General features: G+C 45.7%; 1 protein-coding gene across 3 annotated transcripts in view; it reads right to left on the minus strand.

Annotated features, from left to right (window-relative positions):
* The window catches only part of strip2 (striatin interacting protein 2), a 44,498-nt gene extending 19,939 nt beyond the window's left edge, over positions 1-24,559 (minus strand). For 2 of the 3 annotated variants that reach the window (XM_064938369.1, XM_064938368.1), the window contains exons 1-5: positions 24,376-24,559; positions 21,735-21,804; positions 20,923-20,997; positions 16,131-16,265; positions 8,547-8,667 (exon numbers count right to left, since the gene is read on the minus strand). In XM_064938369.1, coding sequence (XP_064794441.1) covers positions 8,547-8,667; positions 16,131-16,265; positions 20,923-20,997; positions 21,735-21,804; positions 24,376-24,492 — 518 coding nt within the window. In that variant the 5' untranslated portion in view covers positions 24,493-24,559. The remainder of the gene's footprint in view (positions 1-8,546; positions 8,668-16,130; positions 16,266-20,922; positions 20,998-21,734; positions 21,805-24,375) is intronic. The other variant, XM_064938370.1, reaches the window with a different exon arrangement.
* Positions 24,560-26,500: the final 1,941 nt, after the last annotated feature.

Raw genomic sequence — 26,500 nt, forward strand, 5'->3', positions numbered from 1 at the left:
GGCAGAGTTCATCTCAGCCTATGCCTCCCTCCAGTCCCTCGACTTCTTGGCACTGACGGAAACATGGATCACCACAGATAACACTGCTACTCCTACTGCTCTCTCTTCGTCCGCCCACGTGTTCTCGCACACCCCGAGAGCTTCTGGCCAGCGGGTGGTGGCACCGGGATCCTCATCTCTCCCAAGTGGTCATTCTCTCTTTCTCCCCTTACCCATCTGTCTATCACCTCCTTTGAATTCCATGCTGTCACAGTTACCAGCCCTTTCAAGCTTAACATCCTTATCATTTATCGCCCTCCAGGTTCCCTCGGAGAGTTCATCAATGAGTTTGATGCCTTGATAAGCTCCTTTCCTGAGGACGGCTCACCTCTCACAGTCCTGGGCGACTTTAACCTCCCCACGTCTACCTTTGACTCATTCCTCTCTGCCTCCTTCTTTCCACTCCTCTCCTCTTTTGACCTCACCCTCTCACCTTCCCCCCCTACTCACAAGGCAGGCAATACGCCGACCTCATCTTTACTAGATGCTGTTCTTCCACTAACCTCATTGCAACTCCCTCCAAGTCTCCGACCACTACCTTGTATCCTTTTCCCTCTCGCTCTCATCCAACACTTCCCACACTGCCCCTACTCGGATGGTATCGCGCCGTCCCAACCTTCGCTCTCTCTCCCCCGCTACTCTCTCCTCTTCCATCCTATCATCTCTTCCCTCTGCTCATACCTTCTCCAACCTATCTCCTGATTCTGCCTCCTCAACCCTCCTCTCTTCCCTTTCTGCATCCTTTGACTCTCTATGTCCCCTATCCTCCAGGCCGGCTCGGTCCTCCCCTCCCGCTCCGTGGCTCGACGACTCACTGCGAGCTCACAGAACAGTGCTCCGGGCAGCCGAGCGGAAATGGAGGAAAACTCGCCTCCCTGCGGACCTGGCATCCTTTCACTCCCTCCTCTCTACATTTTCCTCCTCTGTCTCTGCTGCTAAAGCCACTTTCTACCACTCTAAATTCCAAGCATCTGCCTCTAACCCTAGGAAGCTCTTTGCCACCTTCTCCTCCCTCCTGAATCCTCCTCCCCCTCCCCCCCCTCCTCCCTCTCTGCAGATGACTTCGTCAACCATTTTGAAAAGAAGGTCGACGACATCCGATCCTCGTTTGCTAAGTCAAACGACACCGCTGGTTCTGCTCACACTGCCCTACCCTGTGCTCTGACCTCTTTCTCCCCTCTCTCTCCAGATGAAATCTCGCTTCTTGTGACGGCCGGCCGCCCAACAACCTGCCTGCTTGACCCTATCCCCTCCTCTCTTCTCCAGACCATTTCCGGAGACCTTCTCCCTTACCTCACCTCGCTCATCAACTCATCCCTGACCGCTGGCTACGTCCCTTCCGTCTTCAAGAGAGCGAGAGTTGCACCCCTTCTGAAAAAACCTACACTCGATCCCTCCGATGTCAACAACTACAGACCAGTATCCCTTCTTTCTTTTCTCTCCAAAACTCTTGAACGTGCCGTCCTTGGCCAGCTCTCCCGCTATCTCTCTCAGAATGACCTTCTTGATCCAAATCAGTCAGGTTTCAAGACTAGTCATTCAACTGAGACTGCTCTTCTCTGTATCACGGAGGCGCTCCGCACTGCTAAAGATAACTCTCTCTCCTCTGCTCTCATCCTTCTAGACCTATCGGCTGCCTTCGATACTGTGAACCATCAGATCCTCCTCTCCACCCTCTCCGAGTTGGGCATCTCCGGCGCGGCCCACGCTTGGATTGCGTCCTACCTGACAGGTCGCTCCTACCAGGTGGCGTGGCGAGAATCTGTCTCCTCGCCACGCGCTCTCACCACTGGTGTCCCCCAGGGCTCTGTTCTAGGCCCTCTCCTATTCTCGCTATACACCAAGTCACTTGGCTCTGTCATAACCTCACATGGTCTCTCCTATCATTGCTATGCAGACGACACACAATTAATCTTCTCCTTTCCCACTTCTGATGACCAGGTGGCGAATCGCATCTCTGCATGTCTGGCAGACATATCAGTGTGGATGACGGATCACCACCTCAAGCTGAACCTCGGCAAGACGGAGCTGCTCTTCCTTCCGGGGAAGGACTGCCCGTTCAATGATCTCGCCATCACGGTTGACAACTCCATTGTGTCCTCCTCCCAGAGCGCTAAGAACCTTGGCGTGATCCTGGACAACACCCTGTCGTTCTCAACTAACATCAAGGCGGTGGCCCGTTCCTGTAGGTTCATGCTCTACAACATCCGCAGAGTACGACCCTGCCTCACACAGGAAGCGGCGCAGGTCCTAATCCAGGCACTTGTCATCTCCCGTCTGGATTACTGCAACTCGCTGTTGGCTGGGCTCCCTGCCTGTGCCATTAAACCCCTACAACTCATCCAGAACGCCGCAGCCCGTCTGGTGTTCAACCTTCCCAAGTTCTCTCACGTCACCCCGCTCCTCCGCTCTCTCCACTGGCTTCCAGTTGAAGCTCGCATCCGCTACAAGACCATGGTGCTTGCCTACGGAGCTGTGAGGGGAACGGCACCGCAGTACCTCCAGGCTCTGATCAGGCCCTACACCCAAACAAGGGCACTGCGTTCATCCACCTCTGGCCTGCTCGCCTCCCTACCACTGAGGAAGCACAGTTCCCGCTCAGCCCAGTCAAAACTGTTCGCTGCTCTGGCCCCCCAATGGTGGAACAAACTCCCTCACGACGCCAGGACAGCGGAGTCAATCACCACCTTCCGGAGACACCTGAAACCCCACCTCTTCAAGGAATACCTAGGATAGGATAAAGTAATCCTTCTCACCCCCCCCCCTTAAATGATTTAGATGCACTATTGTAAAGTGGCTGTTCCACTGATGTTAGAAGGTGAATTCACCAATTTGTAAGTCGCTCTGGATAAGAGCGTCTGCTAAATGTCTTAAATGTAATGTAAATGTAATTATGTTAGCACAGCTGAAAACTGTTGTCCTGATTAAAGAACAATAAAACTGGCCTTCTTTCGACTAGTTGAGTATCTGGAGCATCAACATTTGTGGGTTCGATTAAGGCTCAAAAGAACTTTCTTCTGAAACTCTATTCTTGTTCTGAGAAATGAAGGCTTTTCCATGCAAGAAATTGCCAAGAAACTGAAGATCTCGTACAATGCTGTGTACTACTCCCTTCACAGAACAGAACAAACTGGCCCTAACCAGAATAGAGTGGGAGGCCCCGGTGCACAACTGAGCAAGAGGACAAGTACAATAGAGTGTCTTGTTTGAGAAACAGACACCTCACAAGTCCTCAACCGGCAGCTTCATTCATTAATAGCAAAACACCAGTCTCAACGTCAACAGTGAAAAGGCAACTTCGGGATGCTGGCCTTCTAGGCAGAGCTGCAAAGAAAAAGCCATTTCTCAGACTGGCCAATAAAAATAAAAGATTAAGATGGGCAAAAGAACACAGATAGTGGACAGAGGAAGATTGGAAAAAAGTGTTATGGACAGACAAATCTAAGTTTGAGGTGTTCGGATCACAAAGAAGAACATTCGTGAGACGGAGATTTTTTTTTTAAATGCTGCAGGAGTGCTTGATGTCATCTGTCAAGTAGTGGAGAAGGTGGAAAGTTTTAAGTTCCTTGGCGTACACATCACGGACAAACTGAAATTGTCCACCCACACAGACAGCGTGGTGAAGAAGGCACAGCAGCGCCTCTTCAACCTCAAGAGGCTGAAGAAATTTGGCTTGTCACCAAAAACACTCGAACACGTTTACAGATGCACAAATGAGAGCATCCTGTCGGGCTGTATCACCGCCTGGTACGGAAATTGCTCCGCCCTCAACCGTAAGGCTCAACCGGGGGGTAGTGCACAATGCATCACCGGGGCAATCTACCTGCCCTCCAGGACACCTACACCCCCCGATATCACAGGAAGGCCAAAAAGATCATCAAGGACAACAACCACCCGAGCCACTGCCTGTTAACCCCGCTATCATCCAGAAGGCGAGGTCAGTACAGGTGCATCAAAGCTGGGACCGAGAGACTGAAAAACAGCTTCTATCTCTGGGCCATCAGACTGTTAAACAGCCATCACTAAGATTGAGTGGCTGCTGCCAACATACTGACTAAAATCTCTAGCCACTTTAAAAATTAAAAATTGGATGTAATAAATGTATCACTAGCCACTTTAAACAATGCCACTTTATATAATGTTTACATACCCTACATTACTCATCTCATATGTGTATATACTGTACTCTATACCATCTACTGCATCTTGCCTATGTCATTCTGCCATTGCTCATCCATATATTTATATGTACATATTCTTATTAATTCCTTTACACTTGTGTAGTTGTTGTGAAATTGTTAGATTACTTGTTAGATATTACTGCATGGTCGGAACTAGAAGTACAAGCATTTCGCTACGCTCGCATTTACATCTGCTAACCATGTGTATGTGACAAATAAAATTTCATTTGATTTGATTTGGTGGAGGCAATGCGATGGTCTGGGGGTGCTTTGGTGGTGGTAAAGTGGCAGATTTGCAGAGGGTAAACGGGATCTTGAAGAAGGAAGGCTATCACTCCATTTTGCAACGCCATGCCATACCCTGTGGACGGTGCTTAATTGGAGCCAGTTTCCTCCTACAACAGGACAATGACCCAAAACACAGCTCCAAACTATGCAATAACTATTTAGGAAAGAAGCAGTCAGCTGGTATTCTGTCTATATGGAGCGGTCAGCACAGTCACCGGATCTCAACCCTATTGAGCTGTTGTGGGAGCAGCTTGACCGTATGGTACGTAAGAAGTGCCCATCAAGCCAATCCAACTTGTGGGAGGTGCTTCAGGAAGCATGGGGTGAAATCTCTTCAGAGTACCTCAACAAATTGACAACTAGAATGCCAAAGGTCTGCAAGGCTGTAATTGCTGCAAATGGAGGATTCTTTGACGAAAGCAAAGTTTGAAGGACACAATTATTATTTCAATTAAAAATCATTATTTATAACCTTGTCAACGTCTTGACTATATTTCCTATTCATTTTGCAATGCATTGCATGTATGTTTCTGAAAATGTAGCTACTAAGATGTTCTAATAAGCCTAAACCTACAGAGCAGTACACTACTTTACTGATTTCTCCTGTTGTCCCTTTCCCCCACTGTGTCCCTTTCCCCCACTGTGTCCATTTCCCCCACTGTGTCCATTTCCCCCACTGTGTCCATTTCCCCCACTGTGTCCATTTCCCCCACTGTGTCCCTTTCCCCCACTGTTGTCCTTTTCCCCCACTGTTGTCCCTTTCCCCCACTGTGTCCCTTTCCCCCACTGTGTCCCTTTCCCCCACTGTGTCCCTTTCCCCCACTGTTGTCCCTTTCCCCCACTGTGTCCCTTTCCCCCACTGTTGTCCTTTTCCCCACTGTTGTCCCTTTCCCCCACTGTTGTCCCTTTCCCCCACTGTGTCCCTTTCCCCCACTGTGTCCCTTTCCCCCACTGTGTCCCTTTCCCCCACTGTTTCCCTTTCCCCCACTGTGTCCTTTTCCCCCACTGTGTCCCTTTCCCCCACTGTTGTCCTTTTCCCCCACTGTGTCCCTTTCCCCCACTGTGTCCCTTTCCCCCACTGTGTCCCTTTCCCCCACTGTGTCCCTTTCCCCCACTGTTCCCCCCCACTGTGTCCCTTTCCCCCACTGTGTCCCTTTCCCCCACTGTGTCCCTTTCCCCCACTGTGTCCCTTTCCCCCACTGTGTCCCTTTCCCCCACTGTTGTCCTTTTCCCCACTGTTGTCCCTTTCCCCACTGTTGTCCCTTTCCCCACTGTGTCCCTTTCCCCCACTGTGTCCCTTTCCCCCCCCACTGTGTCCCTTTCCCCCACTGTGTCCCTTTCCCCCACTGTGTCCCTTTCCCCCACTGTGTCCCTTTCCCCCACTGTGTCCCTTTCCCCCACTGTGTCCCTTTCCCCCACTGTGTCCCTTTCCCCCACTGTGTCCCCCCCACTGTGTCCCTTTCCCCCACTGTGTCCCTTTCCCCCACTGTGTCCCTTTCCCCCACTGTGTCTCTTTCCCCCACTGTGTCTCTTTCCCCCACTGTGTCCCTTTCCCCCACTGTGTCTCTTTCCCCCACTGTGTCCCTTTCCCCCACTGTGTTCCCTTTCCCCCACTGTTGTCCCTTTCCCCCACTGTTGTCCCTTTCCCCCACTGTGTCCCTTTCCCCCACTGTGTCCCTTTCCCCCACTGTTGTCCCTTTCCCCCACTGTTGTCCCTTTCCCCCACTGTGTCCCTTTCCCCACTGTGTCCCTTTCCCCCACTGTGTCCCTTTCCCCCACTGTGTCCCTTTCCCCCACTGTTGTCCCCCACTGTTGTCCCTTTCCCCCACTGTTGTCCCTTTCCCCCACTGTTGTCCCTTTCCCCCACTGTGTCCCTTCCCCTACTGTGTCCCTTTCCCCCACTGTGTCCATTTCCCCCACTGTTGTCCCTTTCCCCCACTGTGTCCCTTTCCCCCACTGTGTCCATTTCCCCCACTGTGTCCATTTCCCCCACTGTGTCCTTTTCCCCCACTGTTGTCCCTTTCCCCCACTGTGTCCCTTTCCCCCACTGTTGTCCCTTTCCCCCACTGTTGTCCCTTTCCCCCACTGTTGTCCCTTTCCCCCACTGTGTCCCTTCCCCTACTCCATCCAGTGAACAACTAGTGAGAGTGAATGCAACTGTGTACCAGCACTGTAGCATTAAAGGCCCAGTGCAGTCAAACATATGATTTGCCTGTGTTTTCTCTACATTTCCAACCTATGAGGTTGGAATAATACTGTGAAAAAAATTAAATAATGTTTCTGAAAATGTAGCTACTAAGATGTTCTAATAAGCCTAAACCTACAGAGCAGTACACTACTTTACTGATTTCTCCTGTTGTCCCTTTCCCCCACTGTGTCCCTTTCCCCCACTGTGTCCATTTCCCCCACTGTGTCCATTTCCCCCACTGTGTCCATTTCCCCCACTGTGTCCCTTTCACCCACTGTGTCCCTTTCACCCACTGTGTCCCTTTCACCCACTGTGTCCATTTCCCCCACTGTTGTCCCTTTCCCCCACTGTGTCTCTTTCCCCCACTGTTGTCCTTTTCCCCCACTGTGTCCCTTTCCCCCACTGTGTCCCTTTCCCCCACTGTGTCCATTTCCCCCACTGTGTCCATTTCCCCCACTGTCCCTTTCCCCCACTGTGTCTCTTTCCCCCTGTTGTCCTTTTCCCCCACTGTGTCCCTTTCCCCACTGCTGTCCTTTTCCCCACTGTGTCCCTTTCCCCCACTGTGTCCCTTTCCCCCACTGTTGTCCTTTTCCCCCACTGTGTCCCTTTCCCCCACTGTGTCCCTTTCCCCCACTGTGTCTCTTTCCCCCACTGTGTCCTTTTCCCCACTGTGTCCCTTTCCCCCACTGTGTCCCTTTCCCCCACTGTGTCCCTTTCCCCCACTGTTGTCCCTTTCCCCCACTGTTGTCCCTTTCCCCCACTGTGTCCCTTCCCCTACTCCATCCAGCGAACAACTAGTGAGAGTGAATGCAACTGTGTACCAGCACTGTAGCATTAAAGGCCCAGTGCAGTCAAACATATGATTTGCCTGTGTTTTCTCTACATTTCCAACCTATGAGGTTGGAATAATACTGTGAAAAAAATTAAATAATGTGTAAGAGTTGTTTGAAAAGGCCACCTGAAATTTCAGCTTGTTTTGGTGGGATGAGTTTTGGCCTGCCTGGTGTCATCACCAAACGGTAAATGAGTTAATAAACCAATAAGAAACAGTTCCAAGCATCTCTGCCAACAACAGCAAGTTTTCAGTTTTCCTCTCCCCACTCACACCACTCCCAGACAGTCCTAGCAAAATTCTTGCTTGAGAAATTGTACTTTGCTAAAGGAACTAATTCTGTTTATTTTTCCCAATTTTAAATCGAAAACAGTAACATTAAGGTACTTAATTGTTACCCTGTAAATGACCATTAATCAAGGCTCACCAACTTTAAACATCAGCTATCTGAGCAGCTAACCGATCGCTGCAGCTTACATAGTCCATCTGTAAATAGCCCACCCAATCTACCTACCTCATCCCCATATTGTTTTTATTTACTTTGCTGCTCTTTTGCACACCAGTATCTCTACTTGCACATCATCATCTGCTCATTTATCACTCCAGTGTTAATCTGCTAAATTGTAATTCTTCGTTACTATGGCCTATTTATTGCCTACCTCCTCATGCCTTTTGCACACGCTGTATATAGACTTTCTCTTTTTCTACTGAGTCATTGACTTGTTTATTGTGTTATTGGCATGTTTATTGTTTACTCCACGTTATTCCCTGTGTAACTCTCTGTTGTTGTCTGTGTCACACTACTTTGCTTTATCTTGGCCAGGTCGCAGTTGTAAAGGAGAACTTGTTCTCAACTAGCCTAACTGGTAAATAAAGGTGAAATAAAAACAATTCAAAAAGGAGGAAGTAAGCGCCAACCACAGTGGGGCTAACACTTGTTGAGAGACATAACAACACAGTCATTACGAGACATTGCAGTGATGTTGTGGTGCGGTTGTAGCAATGTTGTCCTACTCACTCCATCTCCATGCTCAGCAGCTCCAGGAGAGCGGTGAAGACGCCCATGTCATACAGCAGGAACACGTTGTGGCGAGACCAGTGGATCACGTCCGTGTCCGTGTCACACTCATCAAACACCCCTGGGGAACGCCACACAACAGACACACATAGGGTTCAACAGATGCTCCCTCACCACACAACACTCCCCCCCCCCTGCTTCTCCTTCACCCAAATCCAGACAGCTGATGTCCTGAAAGAGCTGCAGAATCTGGACCCCTACAAATCAGCTGGGCTAGACAATCTGGACCCTCTCTTTCTAAAATTATAAGGCTGCCATTGTTGCAACCCCTATTACTTGTCTGTTCAACCTCTCGTTCGTATCGTCTGAGATTTCTAAAGATTGGAAAGCGGCCGCGGTCATCCCCCTCTTCAAGGGGGAGACACTCTAGACCCAAACTGTTACAGACCTATATCCATCCTGCCCTGCCTTTCTAAGTCTTCGAAAGCCAAGTTAACAAACAGATCACCGACCATCTTGAATCCCACCGTACCTTCTCCGCTATGCAATCCGGTTTCCGAGCTGGTCACGTGTGCACCTCAGCCACACTCAAGGTCCTAAACAACATCATAACCACAATCGATAACAAAGACAGTACGGTGCAGCCGTATTCATTGACCTGGCCAAAGCTTTCGACTCTATTAATCACTGTATTCTTATTGGCAGACTCAACAGCCTTGGTTTCTCTAATGACTGTCTCGCCTGCTTCACTAACTACTTCTCAGACAGAGTTCAATGTGTCAAATAGGAGGGACTGTTGTCATGACCTCTGGCAGTCTCTGGGGATGCCACAGGGTTCAATTCTCGAGCTGACTTTTCTCTGTATACATCAATGAGGTCCCTCTTGCTGCAGGTGATTCTTTGATCCACCTCTACGCAGACGACACCATTCTGTATATATCTGGCTCTTCTTTTGACGCTGTTAACAAACCTCCAAACTAGCTTTAATGCCACACAACACTCCTTCCATGGCCTCAAACTGCCCTTAAACGCTAGTAAAACTAAATGCATGCTCTTCAACTGATCGCTGCCCGTACCCGCCCACCTAGCAATACTGCTCTGGGTGGCTCTGACTTAGAATATGTGGACAACTATAAATACCTAGGTGTCTGGCTAGCTAGACTAAACTATCCTTCCAGACTCACATTAAGCATCTCCAATCCAAAATGAAATCCTTCCAATTCCGCAACAAAGCCTCCTTCACTCATGCTGCCAAACATACCCTAATAAAACTATCCTGCCGATCCTTAACTTCGGCGATGTCATTTACAAAATAGCCTCCAACACTCTACTCAACAAATTGGATGCAGTCTATCACAGTGCCAGCCATTTTGTCACCAAAGCCCCAAATACTACCCACCATTGCGAACCTGTATGCTCTCGTTGGCTAGTCCTCGCTACTTATTCGTCGCCAAACCCACTGGCTCCAGGTCATCTATAAGTCTTTGCTAGGAAAAGCTCCGCCTTATCTCAGCTCACTGGTCACCATAGCAACACCCACCCATAGCACACACTCCAGCAGGTACAGTGCCTTGCGAAAGTATTCGGCCCCCTTGAACTTTGCGACCTTTTGCCACATTTCAGGCTTCAAACATAAAGATATAAAACTGTATTTTTTTGTGAAGAATCAACAACAAGTGGGACACAATCATGAAGTGGAACGACATTTATTGGATATTTCAAACTTTTTTAACAAAACAAAAACTGAAAAATTGGGCGTGCAAAATTATTCAGCCCCCTTAAGTTAACCTCTTACATCTATGGGAGCGCTATTTCATTGTTGGATGAAAAACGTTCCCGTTTTAAACAAGATATTTTGTCACAAAAAGATGCTCGACTATGCATATAATTGATACCATTCGAAAGAAAACACTCTGACGTGTCCAGAAATACCAAGATATTCTCTGTGCGTGTCCTAGAACGTGAGCTTCAGGCAAAACCAAGATGAGATGGCATCCAGGAAATGACAAGGATTTTTGAGGCTCTGTTTTCCATTGTCTCCTTATATGGCTGTGAATGCGAGAGGAGTGAGTCAACCCTTTCTGTCGTTTCCCCAAGGTGTCTGCAGCATTGTGACGTATTTGTGGGCAGATCATTGGAAGATTGACCATAAGAGACCACATTTACCAGGTGTCCGCCCGGTGTCCTGCGCCGAAATTGGTGCGCAAAAGTCACCTGCCAGTATTTTTCCATGCGTTACAGAGAGGAAAGCAAGCTTCCACGAATTGCATATCAATGAAGAGATATGTGAAAAAACACCTTGAGGATTGATTCCAAACAACGTTTGCCATGTTTCGGTCGATATTATGTAGTTAATCCGGAAAAAGTTTTACGTTGTAGGTGACTGAATTTTCGTTTCGTTTCGGTAGCCAGACGCAATGTAGAAAACGGAACGATTTCTCCTACACACAGACGCTTTCAGGAAAAACTGCGCATTTGGTATGTAACTGAGAGTCTCCTCATTGAAAACATCAGAAGCTCTTCAAAGGTAAATGATTTTATTTATTTGGTTATCTGGTTTTTGTGAAAATGTTGCGTGCTAAATGCTACTCAAAATGCTATGCTAGCTTTGCATACTCTTACACAAATTAGTCAATTTCTATGGTTCAAAAGCATATTTTGAAAATCTGAGATGACAGTGTTGTTAAGAAAAGGCTAAGCTTGAGAGCAGACGCATTATTTTCATTTTATTTGCGATTTTCAGAAATCGTTAACGTTGCGTTATGCTAATGAGCCTGAGGCTTTAGTCACAAACCCGGATCCGGGATGGGGAGTTTCAAGAAGTTAATACTTTGTAGCGCCACCTTTTGCTGCGATTACAGCTGTAAGTCGCTTGGGGTATGTCTCTATCAGTTTTGCACATCGAGAGACTGAAATTTTTTCCCATTCTTCCTTGCAAAACAGCTCGAGCTCAGTGAGGTTGGATGGAGAGCATTTGTGAACAGCAGTTTTCAGTTCTTTCCACAGATTCTCGATTTGATTCAGGTCTGGACTTTGACTTGGCCATTCTAACACCTGGATATGTTTATTTTTGAACCATTCCATTGTAGATTTTGCTTTATGTTTTAGATCATTGTCTTGTTGGAAGACAAATCTCCGTCCCAGTCTCAGGTCTTTTGCAGACTCCATCAGGTTTTCTTCCAGAATGGTCCTGTATTTGGCTCCATCCATCTTCCCATCAATTTTAACCATCTTCCCTGTCCCTGCTGAAGAAAAGCAGGCCCAAACCATGATGCTGCCACCACCATGTTTGACAGTGGGGATGGTGTGGTCAGGGTGATGAGCTGTGTTGCTTTTACGCCAAACATAACGTTTTGCATTGTTGCATAAAAGTTCAATTTTGGTTTCATCTGACCAGAGCACCTTCTTCCACATGTTTGGTGTGTCTCCCAGTTGGCTTGTGGCAAACTTTAAATGACACTTTTTATGGATATCTTTAAGAAATGGCTTTCTTCTTGCCACTCTTCCATAAAGGCCAGATTTGTGCAATATACGACTTATTGTTGTCCTATGGACAGAGTCTCCCACCTCAGCTGTAGATCTCTGCAGTTCATCCAGAGTGATCATGGGCCTCTTGGCTGCATCTCTGATCAGTCTTCTCCTTGTATGAGCTGATAATTTAGAGGGACGGCCAGGTCTTGGTAGATTTGCAGTGGTCTGATACTCCTTCCATTTCAATATTATCGCTTGCACAGTGCTCCTTGGGAAATCTTTTTGTATCCAAATCCGGCTTTAAACTTCTTCACAACAGTATCTCGGACCTGCCTGGTGTGTTCCTTGTTCTTCATGATGCTCTCTGCGCTTTTAACTGACCTCTGAGACTATCACAGTGCAGTTGCATTTATACGGAGACTTGATTACACACAGGTGGATTGTATTTATCATCATTAGTCATTTAGGTCAACATTGGATCATTCAGAGATCCTCACTGAACTTCTGGAGAGAGTTTGCTGCACTGAAAGTAAAGGTGCTGAATAATTTTGCACGCCCAATTTTTTAGTTTTTGATTTGTTAAAAAAGTTTGAAATATCCAATAAATGTCGTTCCACTTCATGATTGTGTCCCACTTGTTGTTGATTCTTCACAAAAAAATACAGTTTTATATCTTTATGTTTGAAGCCTGAAATGTGGCAAAAGGTCGCAAAGTTCAAGGGGGCCGAATACTTTCGCAAGGCACTGTATATTTCACTGGTCATCCCCAAAGCCAACACCTACTTTGGCCGCCTTTCCTTCCAGTATTCTCCTGCCAATGACTGGAACGAATAGAAAAAAATCACTAAAGCTGGAGACGTATATCTCCCTCAATAACATCATGCGTCGGCTGTCAGAGCAGCTTACCGATCGCTGCAGCTGTACACAGCCCATCTGTAAATAGCCCATCCATCCAACCAACTACCCACCTACCTCATCCCCATATTAGTTCTTTGCTTTCTTCTGGTCTTTTGCACAACATTGTTTCTAATTGCACATCTATCACTCCAGTGTTAATTGCTCAATTGTAATTGCTTCGCCACTATGGCATATTTATTGCCTTACCTCCTTATATGAGATGCACACACTGAATACAGATTTTCCACTGTATTATTGACTGTACATTTGTTTGTGTAACTCTGTGTTGTTTGTGTCGCACTGCTTTGCTTTATCTTGGCCAGGTCGCAGTTGTAAATGAGAACTTGTTCTCAACTGGCCTACCTGGTTAAATAACGGTGAAATATATATATATATATTTATTTTAAAGGACTCAAGCATAAATACTGTACATGTCCTCTGTTTTGTAAGAAAATGTTAGTCAGAGAAATCAGAAGGGAAATATTTAAATATTCACTTAATCTCCTAGATGCATGTAACAATATGCTACAACCAAAGCAAATTATCTTGTAGTGTGCAGTGACGGCGATGATGATTTATTTATTTTATTTTATTTCACCTTTATTTAACCAGGTAGGCCACTTGAGAACAAGTTCTCATTTACGACTGTGGCCTGGCCAAGATAAAGCAAAGCAGTGCGACACAAACAACAACACAGAGTTACACATGGAATAAACAAATCATAGTCAATAATACAGTAGAAAAAAGAAAACAAAAAAGTCTATATACAGTGAGTACAAATGAGGTAAGATAAGGGATCCTCGCCTGGCAATAAATAGGCCATGGTGGCGAAGTAATTACAATATAGCAATTAAACACTGGAATGGTAGATGTGCAGAAGATGAATGTGCAAGTAGAGATACTGGGGTGCAAAAGAGCAAGATAAATACATAATTACAGTATGGGGATGAGGTAGATAGATGGGCTGTTTACAGATGGGCTATGTACAGGTGCAGTGATCTGTGAGCTGCTCTGACAGCTGGTGCTTAAAGCTAGTGAGGGAGATATGTCTCCAGCTTCAGTGATTATTGCAGTTCGTTCCAGTCATTGGCAGCAGAGAACTGGAAGGAAAGGCGACCAAAGGAGGAATTGGCTTTGGGGGTGACCAGTGAGATATACCTGCTGGAGCGCGTGCTACGAGTGGGTGCTGCTATGGTGACCAGTGAGCTGAGATAAGGTGGGGCTTTCTTTACCTAGCAGAGACTTGTAGATAACCTGTAGCCAGTGGGTTTGGCAATGAGTATGAAGCGAGGGCCAACCAACGAGTGTACAGGTCGCAGTGGTGGGTAGTATTTGGGTCTTTCTTGACAAAATGGATGGCACTGTGATAGACTGCATCCAATTTGTTGAGTAGAGTGTTGGAGGCTATTTTATATATGACATCCCCGAAGTAGAGGATCAGTATGATGGTCAGTTTTACGAGGGTATGTTTGGCAGCATGAGTGAAGGATGCTTTGTTGTGATAAAGGAAGCAGATTCTATATTTAATTTTGGATTGGAAATGCTTAATGTGAGTCTGGAAGGAGAGTTTACAGTCTAACCAGACACCTAGAGTTCAGTGTGTCAAATCTTGTTGTCCAGACCTCTGGCAGTCTCTATGGGGGTGCCACAGGGTTCAATTCTTGGGCCCACTCTTCTCTGTATACATCAATGATGTTGCTCTTGCTGCTGGTGATTCTCTGATCCACCTCTACGCAGACGACACCATTCTGTATACTTCTGGCCCCTCTTTGGACACTGTGTTAACTGACCTCCAGACGAGCTTCAATGCCATACAACTCTCCTTCCGTGGACTCCAACTGCTCTTAAATGCAAGTAAAACTAAATGCATGCTATTCAATCGATCACTGCCCGCCCGTCCAGCATCAATACTCTGGATGGCCCTGACTTAGAATACTACAAATACCTATCAGAGAAGTAGTTGGTAAACCAGGCGGGGCAATCATTTGAGAAACCCAGGCTGTCAAGTCTGTCAATAAGAATGTGGTGATTGACAGAGTCGAAAGCCTTGGCCAGGTCGATGAATATGGCTGCACAGTAATGTCTCTTATTGATGGCGGTTCTGATTTCGTTTAGGACCTTGAGCGTGGCTGAGGTGCACCCATGACCAGCTCTGAAACCAGATTGCATAGCGGAGAAGGTACGGTGGGATTCAAAACGGTTGGTAATCTGTTTGTTAACTTGGCATTCGAAGACCTTAGAAAGACAGGGTAGGATAGATATAGGTCTGTAGCAGTTTGGGTCAAGAGTGTCCCCACTTTGAAGTGGGGGAAGACTACGGCAGATTTACAATCTTTGGGAATCACAGACGATACAAAAGAGAGGTTGAACAGGCTAGTAATAGGGGTTGCAACAATTTCGGCAGATAATTTTAGAAAGAGAGGGTCCAGATTGTCTAGCACGGCTGATTTGTAGGGGACCAGGTTTTGCAGCTCTTTCAGAACATCAGCTATCTGGATTTGGGTGAAGGAGAAATGGTGGGGCTTTGGTGGGTTGCTGTGGAGGGTCCCGGGCAGTTGACCGGGGTAGGGGTAGCCAGGTGGAAAGCATGGCCAGCCGTAGAGAAACACTTATTCAAATTCTCAATTATAGAGGTTTTATTGGTGGTAACAGTGTTTCCTTGCCTCAGAGCAGTGGGTAGCTAGGAGGAGGTGATCTTATTCTCCACAGACTTTACAGTGTCCCAGAACTTTTCTCTACTGACGGTATGAGGCCAATGTCATTCCAGGATACCCCGGCCAGGTTGATTAGAAAAGCCTGCTCGCAGAAGTGTTTTAGGGAGTGTTTGACAGTGATGAGGGGTGGTCGTTTGGTCGCAGACCCATTACGCATACAGGCAATGAGGCAGTGATCGCTGAGATCTTGATTGAAAACAGCAAAGGTGTATTTGTAGGGCGCGTTAGATAGGATGATATCTATGAGGGTGCCCATGTTTACGAATTTGGGGTTGTACCTGGTAGGTTCATTGATCATTTGTGTGAGATTGAGGGCATCAAGCTTAGATTGTAGGATTGGCTGGTGGGTTAAGCATGTACCAGTTTAGGTCACCTAGTAGCACGAGCTCAGATGATAGATGGGGGGGGCAATCAATTCACATATGGTGTCGAGGGCACAGCTGGGGGAGGGCAAAGGGTGGTCTATAGCAAGCGGCAACAGTATGATGATGATGATGATTACCCTGTGCCAGGTAGAGGATGGCCCGGGCCACCTTCAGCCTTTTGTCCCGGTCAGTGACCTCCAGAGCATCTAGTAGTCTCATCACATAGGCCCTCTGCTGCTCCTGACCCAGCTCAATCCACCTCCTCCCCCGCACTGCAGAGAGACAGGGTGAAAGAGACCAGGTGAGTCATGTCACTTTGTAGGACTGTGTGACCTTGTGACTCTGAGTTTGAACGTCAGTCGCTCTCTTACTCTCGCTCACTCTATTCACTTCTTTCTCCCATTCCCTCACTTTTTATTTTCTTCGTCCATCCCCCCCCCCCCCCCGCGCACCCTCTCTCTCCCCCACTCCCTCCCTGCCATTTTCACACGTGAAAAAGATTAGCAGGGATCAGGTCTGGTCATTAAACTCACACTGACCCAGGAGCAGCTAGCGGTCTCCGAGTCAAAGTGTCCTGGCACCCAGCTCACATGCATGGTCACAGCAGGCTATTTCAGCCCTGGCCAGGTATAGCAGTACACCCACTGATCACTGATCACCCCCTGTGATGCCAGGATCCAACATCAAGCCAGCAACGCCTTTTACTTCTAGGCTATGAGCGATTGATTCCTAAAAGTGAAGTATATTGTACAATTAGGATCGTTTCTGTCCTTTATTTTTTTTACCTCAACTCTTGGGATTCTTGTAGGACATCATGATCAATGGAATTCAAATAGCTAGTCAGTTCCCCTCTTTCAGTAGACATTTTCTGACATACAGTACCTTCAAAAAGTATTCATACTTATTCCACATGTTGTTTTTTCTTCTCACCCATCTACACACAATACGCCATAATGCAAATGCATCGAAAATGAAATACAGAAATATCTCATTTACGTAAGTATTCACACCCTTGCGTCAATACATGTTAGAATCACCTTTAGCAGTGATTACAGCTGTGAGTCTTTCTGGGTAAGTCTCCACGAGCTTCGCATACCTAGATTGTACTATATTTGCACATTATTCTTTTTTAAATTCATCAAGCTCTGTCAAGTTGTTTGTTGATCATTGGTACTCAGTGATGAGTTCATCCATCCTCAGTTTTCTCCTATCACACAGCCTTTAATCTCTGAAACTGTTTTAAAGTAACCATTGGCCTCAAGGTGAAATCCTTGAGCAGTTTCCTTCCTCTCTAGCAACTGAGTTATCTTTGTAGTGACTGGGTGTATTGATACACCATCCAAAGTGTAATTAATAACGTCACCATGCTCAAAAAGATAGTCAATGTCAGACTTTATTTTTTATTTTTTTTACTCATCTGCAAATTGGTGTCCTTCTTTGCGAGGCATTGGAAAACCTCCCTAGTCTTTGTGCTTGAATCTGTGTTTGAAATTCACTGTTGGACTGAGGAACCTTAAAGATAATTGAATGTCTGGCACAGGGATGAGGTATTACGAACATTTATTATACATATAACCGGTGACTTGTTAAAAGCACATTTTTACCCCTGAAGGTATTTAGGCTTGCCATAATAAAGAGGTTGAATACTTATTGACTCAAGACATTTCAGCTTTTCATTTTTAATTAAAAATGTCTAAAAACATAACTCCACTTTGAAAATAGGGAGCATTGTGTGTAGGCCTGTGACACAAAATCTTAATTTAGGCTGTAACACAACAAAATGTGTTAAAAGTCAATGGGTGTGAATACTTGCTGAAAGCACTCACTCTCTGACAAAACTTCCCCTGTATGAAGTTCATCCCAGGTAATTTTTAATGCGCGGCTCTGAGAAGTGCTCTGATAATGGTCATTATGATAAAAGTGGGTGGAGACTAGCGACGCAGAGGACATGGGTGCATAACAGATTTAGCAGTGATGGAAAGTGGCAGTCTGGCAGATGTGTTAAAACATTGATGAGGGGCCTCGTCACCGTTTGACATATTTCAAAACCCAGATACAGAGAGACAGCACATCTCCTATCTCTCTCCGCCGCACAGCCAGCCAGCCAAGCTTTCCACGGATCCAGCTATTCATTCCTATTGGCTTTATGGAAACAGAGTGGGAAGAACAAGACGTAGCCTAGCTCTCTTAATTTATGTAATATGCTGCAGCTGCAACAAAATTGCCCTTTGGGGACAATAAAGCTCTGTGGAATTGAATGCCTGGCGCTACACATGTAGTGTTCCTCATGATGAACCTTCCTTTAACTCGGTAAGCTGAGTAAGAATACATCCGCATTTACAGCACAGCAACGAACTGGGCAGAGTTTGAAAGAATGTGAGAGGGGTCGAATGAATGTGGAGATTAGACCATCAAAATGGACACAGTACAATTCATCCGGCCAAAAGGATTCACATTAGGAGATAAAACGTAATCGACCAGCTGTTTAATAACAGTGCTCATGATATGGAACAGTTGGTCACGGTAGGTATGGCTGAAAAACCACAGCTAAGGCAGCTCTGTTTGTCCTGGCGCGAAGAGAGGCAACGGCTGCAGAGCAGAGTTTGGCAAGATGTGCGTGTTCCTGTATGTATGTATGTATGTATGTATGTATGTATGTATGTATGTATGTATGTATGTATGTATGTATGTATGTATGTACAGTTGAAGTCGGAGGTTTACATACACCTTAGCCAATTACATTTAAGCTCAGTTTTCACAATTCCTGACATTTAAAAATTCCCTATCATAGGTCAGTTAGGATCACCACTTTATTTTAAGAATGTGAAATGTCAGAATAATAGTAGGGAGAATGATTCATTTTATCTTTTATTTCTTTCATCACATTCCCACTGGGTCAGAAGTTTACATACACTCAATTAGTATTTGGTAGCATTGCCTTTATATTGTTTAACTTGGGTCAAACGTTTTGGGTAGCCTTCCACAAGCTTCCCACAATCAGTTGGGTGAATTTTGGCCCATTCCTCCTGACAGAGCTGGTGTAACTGAGTCAGGTTTCTAGGCCTCCTTGCTCGCACACGCTTTTTCAGTTCTGCCCACAAATTGTCTATAGGATTGAGGTCAGGGCTTTGTGAAGGCCACTCCAATACCTTGACTTTGTTGTCCTTAAGCCATTTTGACACAACTTTGGAAGTATACTTGGGGTCATTGTCCATTTGGAAGTACAATTTGCGACCAAGCTTTAACTTCTTGACTGATGTCTTGAGATGTTGCTTCAATATATCCACATAGATTCCCCACCCCTCATGATGCCATCTATTTTGTGAAGTGCACCAGTCCCTCCTGCAGCAAAGCACCCAAGCACATGATGCTGCCACCCCCGTGCTTCACGGTTGGGAAGGTGTTCTACGGCTTGCAAGCCCACCCCTTTTTCTCCAAACATAACTATGGTCATTATGGCCAAACAGTTCTATTTTTGGTTCATCAGACCAGAGGACATTTCTCCAAAAAGTACAATCTTTGTCCCCATGTGCAGTTGCAAACCATAGTCTGTCTTTTTTATGGCGGTTTTGGAGCAGTGGCTTCTTCCTTGCTGGGCGGCCTTTCAGTTTATGTCGATATGGGACTTGTTTTACTGTGGATATAGATACTTTTGTACTTGATTCCCCCAGCATCTTCACAAGGTCCTTTGCTGTTGTTCTGGGATTGATTTGCACTTTTTTGCACCAAAGTCTGTTCATCAATAGGAGACAGAACGCGTCTTCTTCCTGAGCGGTATGACAGCTGTGTGGTCCCATGGTGTTTAAACTTGCGTACTATTGTTTGTACCGATAAACGTGGTACCTTCAGGTGTTTGGAAATTGCTTCCAATTGATTTTCTGAGGTCTTGGCTGATTTCTTTTGATTTTCCCATGATGTCAAGCAAGAAGGCACTGAGTTTGAGGGTAGGCCTTGAAATACATCCACAGGTACACCTCCAATTGACTCAAATTATGTCAATTAGCCTATCAGAAGCTTCTAAAGCTTTTTCTGGAATTTTCCAAGCTCTTTAAAGGCACAGTCAACTTAGTGTATGTAAACTTCTGACACACTGGAATTGTGATTATAAGATTATAAGTGAAACAAATCTTTCTGTAAACAATTGTTGGAAAAATGACTTGTGTCATGCACACAGTAGGTATCCTGTCCTAACTGACTTGCCAAAACTATCGTTTGTTAACTAGACATTTGTGGAGTGGTTGAAAAATGATTTTAATGACTCCAACCTAAGTGTATGTAAACTTCTGACTTCAACTGTATGTGTGACCTTCTCCCAACACCTCCTGCTGAAAGTGTCAGGTTAGAGCAAGCAAGCAAGCAAGCAAGCAGAGAGAGACAGACAGACAGACAGACAGACAGACAGACAGACAGACAGACAGACAGACAGACAGACACACACAGACACACAGACAGACACACAGACAGACACACACACACCACTGGGCAGAACACTGATGACAGTTCACTTGTATACTCTCCCTCCTTCTCTCCCTCTGAACCACTTACAGAAAAAGGGAAATGTTACACCTGGGAGCGGTCAATTAATCAGCTCCCTCGACCCTCTCTCCCTTTCCCTCCATCCTTCTCTCCCTTTCACCCCCTCTCTCTATCAGACTCTCTCTCTCCAGATGATTACCAGGGCGAGAATCCATTCCATTGCACTTCTACATACTCTCTCTCTCCGTAAATGCTAGATTAACAGGCAAACACATTAGAGGGTATGCAAACAAACAGCGTGTTCAAGGTGAGTCAGAAAGCCTTCTGGCACACTCGCTGCTTTAGAAAAAAAAAACGTGTGCGTTTGCGCAAGGACGGACACACAAACACACACACACACACAGTTGGCTCGAAAGACAAATCCGCCACTGACAGACAAGAAGGTAACAGTACCATGGTTCCTGAAGTCCTCCTCAAAGTAGTCCCTGTTGAGGGCGAACTCGGGCTCCTCCGTGTAACTGTATATCTCTGTGGGAAAACAGGAGAGACAGGGGAACCATCAGACAGACAGGATGACGTACAGTACTGACGGATTCAACAGAGCTAATGCCATGAAAGACATCACGGGGTATACTGTAGTGGAAGCCCTGTATGGCTCAGTTGGTAAAGCATGGGATTTACAACGCCAGGATTGTGGGTTTGATTCCTGGGGCCACACATTTGTCAAATTCATGGAAGCAATGTGACTAAGTCGCTTTGGATAAAAGTATCTGCTAAATTGCATATATTATAAGCCAACTCTTTCACTAAGTACCTTTCATAAAGAATCGATTTGGCTCCCAGTTATCCTTTCTGTCGTGTTTTTGTTAGATTCATGACATCACTGACTAATCCTTCTTCAACGAGTATACAGATGTTAAATGTCAACAGTCACTGCAGCCTGAGGTACAGTCACAAGAGAGCAACGGTAGTGTGTGTTTGTGTAAGCTAATGTCTCAGCGGGACTAGCGACCAAACCAATGCAGCTGCATTCAACAAGGGAAAAATATGACCTTGCATTGACTCAATCCCATGTAGCTGCTTACAAGCACAGCACTGTACAACAGTGATCAACAATTCTACAGGGGTTACCTTGCATGATTTTGTTCCAGCAACTGTTCAATAAGGTGCTTGAATAATGTGCTTTGTGGTTGGAACAAAAGCCTGCCCAATAGCTGCCCAGGTCTAGGGTTGGTGACCGCCGGGATAGGGTTTAGAGACCTTACCTGAGAGCTCAGCAGTCTGGCTGTCTGTGTCCCCATACTCAAACTCCAGGTTAGGGGACTCCATGGAGCTCTGAAAACAGAAAACAACATTGAAGTCTTGGCAGAATTGCAAAGGGAAATGAAGGCACATGACACACACACACACACACACACACACACACACACACGGTGGGAATAAGGACAGAGACAGGGCCCGCCTCTGTTAGCCGTCATAGCCGCTAAACGCATTATTTTCCCAGGTGGAGACAGACTGATACGGTATGGAGACAGACTGATACGGTATGGAGACAGACTGATACGGTATGGAGACAGACTGATACGGTATGGAGACAGACTGATACGGTATGGAGACAGACTGATACGGTATGGAGACAGACTGATACGGTATGGAGACAGACTGATACGGTATGGAGACAGACTGATACGGTATGGAGACAGACTGATACAGTATGGACGACCTCAACAGTTATCAAAGCGCCGCAGAACAACAACAGCCAATACAAAAGGCCGTAGCACTTGGACAGAGACAGACTCGACTTTGAAATAGGTTGAGACCGGCCATTAGTGACAAAGAAAATGACAGCGAATCACGGTCCTTAAATGGCACGTGTCAGTGCCTGAGCCTTTGCTGAAGTGTGAGGACTGTCTATAGTTGTATTTCCCATGCGTCCTACCACAGAAGGGCAGTGATAGCCAGGGATAAGCTAACATCTGTAATTCACTGGAACCTGAAGAACCCAAAGCCTCAGAGACAGAAACGGTCTGTCAGATTAGGTTGAGATCCAATAGGAGCGATTAAAAACGTAAGAATCGTTTGGCCTAATGATTTGTTGGCACAGATCCCAATCCAGATGCAGACTTGTTGTGTCGTACGAGGTGATTTTCAGACACAATCTTAGAACGAAGACATTCTGAGTCAGTGGAACGTGTGTCCAAATAAGTCATTCAGAAATCAGAAACTGGCTGCTATTTTTCACACTCCACTTCTGTCCATTCCTCTGCATCCAGATTAGAAACCTGGGCTGGACTCAGAATGACCCACACACACACTGTGCATCTCAGACGGCTGAGAGAGTAGGAGTCACAGCAGGCTAAGGAGAGTAGATGACGGCGTACCCTCTGACGGGGAGAATGACACATTCCCAGAGGATGAGCCTGGGGTTCAGGGGCCAATAGTCTCACAGTGTGACAGGGTGACAATGGAGGTAAGCTTTGGGGGGAAATCACTAGGGAAGATATTTTGGTCTTCAGAGAAAAGGTTTGTGTCTGTTGCACGAAAAAAAAAAACATTTTTATTGTTATTGCTCTCAATGGAGCTCTTTCATGTTTGTCTGAAGGAGAGTGGGGAATTTGGTGTCTCTCACTCAGCTACCCATGGGCATCAACAATCCTATCCACCCCCCAACCAGCTTGCTATGAACACTGCCCTTCCTTCCACACTGGCACAGTGAACCCTGCGCTCCGCCGTCAGTGTGCGCAAACACTGGGCATCACGTCAAAATACCCACCAGCCCCCATCAACCCTCCTCTCACATGAGCATTTGTTAAAAATAACCTATGACCAAAGCCAGCCAGCCAAGCCAATGGGCCAATGCAATAATAAACGTGAACACAGATCACATGAGGAACAGCCTGGACAAAGAAAGATAATTAAGTGGTTTGATCATATCTCATATCGGCAATGATGACTTCGGCGTACATTGTGTGGCTTGCGCACTGAATCTAGTCTTAGATATTGACTACACCAGGTGTTGGCCGGGGTAGGTCGTCTTCGTAAATAAGAATTTGTTCTTAACTGACTTGTCTAGTTAAATAAAGGTGACATAAAAAATGAAGATGTAGGCTACCTACCACCACAGTTCACCCACTAGCAGTGCTAGTCTGGATCTGGGTTGCACTGCCAATGCATGAATTCAAAATGCTATTGATTTGTTTTTCACTTTTAATGGCTGAATTAATTAGTTATTAGAAAACAATATTCTGTATCATAGTAGTATGGAACTTAATGTCAAGCATGTTTACTTGAATGCAACTACAGGCCATTGAGGTACAATATAATTACAGAAACATTTTGAAAACCTATTAGTGTGTTTTTGTATTTGATAAATATCCAGTTAGTAATTACAACTTAATATGTAATAATTAGGAAACTAGCTAATAGCCTATGCCTTATTCTATCCATTTAAAATCCACTCTTCCTGCACTGACAAAAAATGCAATTCAAAAATAATATTTGAGTCACACACTGACATATCTACAGATAGGCTGCTGCCCGAGCATATGGGACACACCGAATTAACATCAACACGGTGTATATAAACCTACTGTATATTTGCCAATCTGACACCGGTCTACGATGCACAAATTCACAGGCGGCGGGTGCAAGACAAGACCCGACCACAAAACGGCCTGGACATTGACAGTCACATTAGCTACCTGCATTTGCCACGTTCAGAATTAACCATAAGCTTAAGGTATTTATAGCATCCACTTGCGCTGTCACCAAAATAACAACCCGGGCTGCAAGCTTTCAAAAGCGGCTCTGTAGCAAAAGGGCATTTAAAGCTCCCCAGCAACAACACACCACACCGACACCGACCCCTCTATACCGGCTCAACGAGTAGCTACAAACTGGCTTTACCTCCCAATCCTTCAGCAGATTCTTGAACACATCTCTCCCATTCGGCAGAGGCCTTTGCTTGTTGCAGTAACTGTTAGTGTTATTAATGATAGGTACCTCCATTTCGTCCGCCTGCATCTTTCTGTATCGGTTCGTTCACTTTCTCTGCAGCTCGTGCATTCCGGTAAGGCTCTCGAGCCTGTCAAATTGTAACAGATTTCAGTATTCCAAGTTCAGAAAATCCGTCCCCGTCCGTGTGATTGGTTGACTGGACGCCAGAGGGCGGGGTTAACTTCTACTGTAAATGGTGACTGGCGGGTTGGTCTTGCCCACTAGTGAATCAGTGGGGTAGGTGATGCGAGTGATCTAATGCGGTCAATGAATTGGTGCTGATGCTGAGCATTCCATAATGGCACCTGCATTAGAAACATTGTCCGTTCCTGTGGATTGCATGAAACATGTGCTATTATAACAAAGTACTGATAGGCCATTCACTTGCATCTATTGCTTGAATGTAACCACACCGTCTTCACACAGCTGTGTAATCCATCTTGATCTGTCAGAATGACTGGATTGTGCATATGTTATCTGTCATATCGTGATTTCCTCCACACCTTAGTCAGAGCGGGTATTTCAATCAATCCAAGACCTGAGACAGGACACGAAACTTATGCGTCAATAAAATGATTTCATACCGAGAGAGTAACAAAGCAGTTTAAACTAATCAAGAGCTTGATGACTATTTCGTCAAATCAGGTATGTTACTGCTGGGCCAGAACAAAAGCCTGCACACCCTGTCAGGGCTTCCAGGATCATGATTGAAGAACACTGCTCTAGAGGGAATTTAATATTCCCCCAAAACATCCATCCCTTGAGGCAAGCTGTCACATTGAGTGTTGGTAATGTAGGGATCGATAGACGAGACCGAGACCACTCAACAGTCACTCTCATCCCACCACCGCCACAGTGAACGGAGTGAATTATTGATTAGTGACTGTAGCAGGAGGCTGCTTGGTGTAGATCGCCTGGCTCCCCTCTCAGCCCCCCCGTAACAACCCCTGGCTGAGAAAAGCACTTAACATGATCTGATTGGAGTGTACAGTTTAATGAAAGCGCAAAGGTCGTATCTGTTTCACGGACGTGAACTTGACGCATGGTGGCTGGTTGGATGCGAGGGTGTTTATACTGTGTGCAGGGATTTATGAATGAAGAACGCTGGTCAAAACAAACATGATTATGGTGTGAAACACCTGTGTTCATGTCATTCTGTTAAGGCCACCTTAAATGGTGTTACTATTTTTTTATTTTTTTTATTAGCAGCTTTTTTTTTTAATCTGCGTTGTTGGGAAAGAACTCGTACGTAAACATTTCACTCTAAAGTCTACATCTTTTTTTTGTATTCGGCGCATGTGACAAATACATTTGATTTCATATGGTTAATATTGGTGGCTGTTAGGGACCAAAACAACAGTTTAATAATGAATTCTTTAACTTGCGTTTTTTTGCCATTGTGTGACAACTCTTTTACATGAACTGAATGAAACTGATGTGTGTGTGTGTGTGCCTCAGAGTGTCTGTAGCAGAGTGGGTGCACTCTGATTAGGTCACTCATGACAACTCTTGACTGAGTGGCAACAACAGCTGCTTTCGACTGCTCGAGACACACCCAGTGTCACCCCCCCACTGTGTCATCACTGTGTCATCTGGCAACACAGTAATCAATTTCATCTGAGCGCAGAGCCCAATTATAACCCCATGACTGAATAAGTATCCAAATGCATAAGAGTACTGAGAACATAATTAAAATGGACACAGAATATATTGTTTGTTGAGTCACTGAATAACCAGTGTTAATGTTACAAGCATGTTCTTTCACAATTTAACTGCAGTCATAAATAAGTCTTATAGTACATGACTTGTTTAACACCATTGAGGGAACATAACCTAAAGCCATCCTGTTAAACTTGGCCAGCCACTGGTACCAGCGCCTAGTGATCAAATCATCCAAGCTGTAGTGAAACGCCCTAGTTCACAATCATACTTTGTTTCTAGCACTTCGCATAACATCCTCTGTTCCTCTCTCAAGTGTTGTCATTATTGATGTCCGTCATTCTTTGAACTCAAGGTCATGGGAAATCAGTTTACA

Source organism: Oncorhynchus masou, chromosome 26 (genome assembly GCF_036934945.1).
Source record: "Oncorhynchus masou masou isolate Uvic2021 chromosome 26, UVic_Omas_1.1, whole genome shotgun sequence".
In the NCBI taxonomy this organism is placed as follows: Eukaryota; Metazoa; Chordata; class Actinopteri; order Salmoniformes; family Salmonidae; genus Oncorhynchus; species Oncorhynchus masou.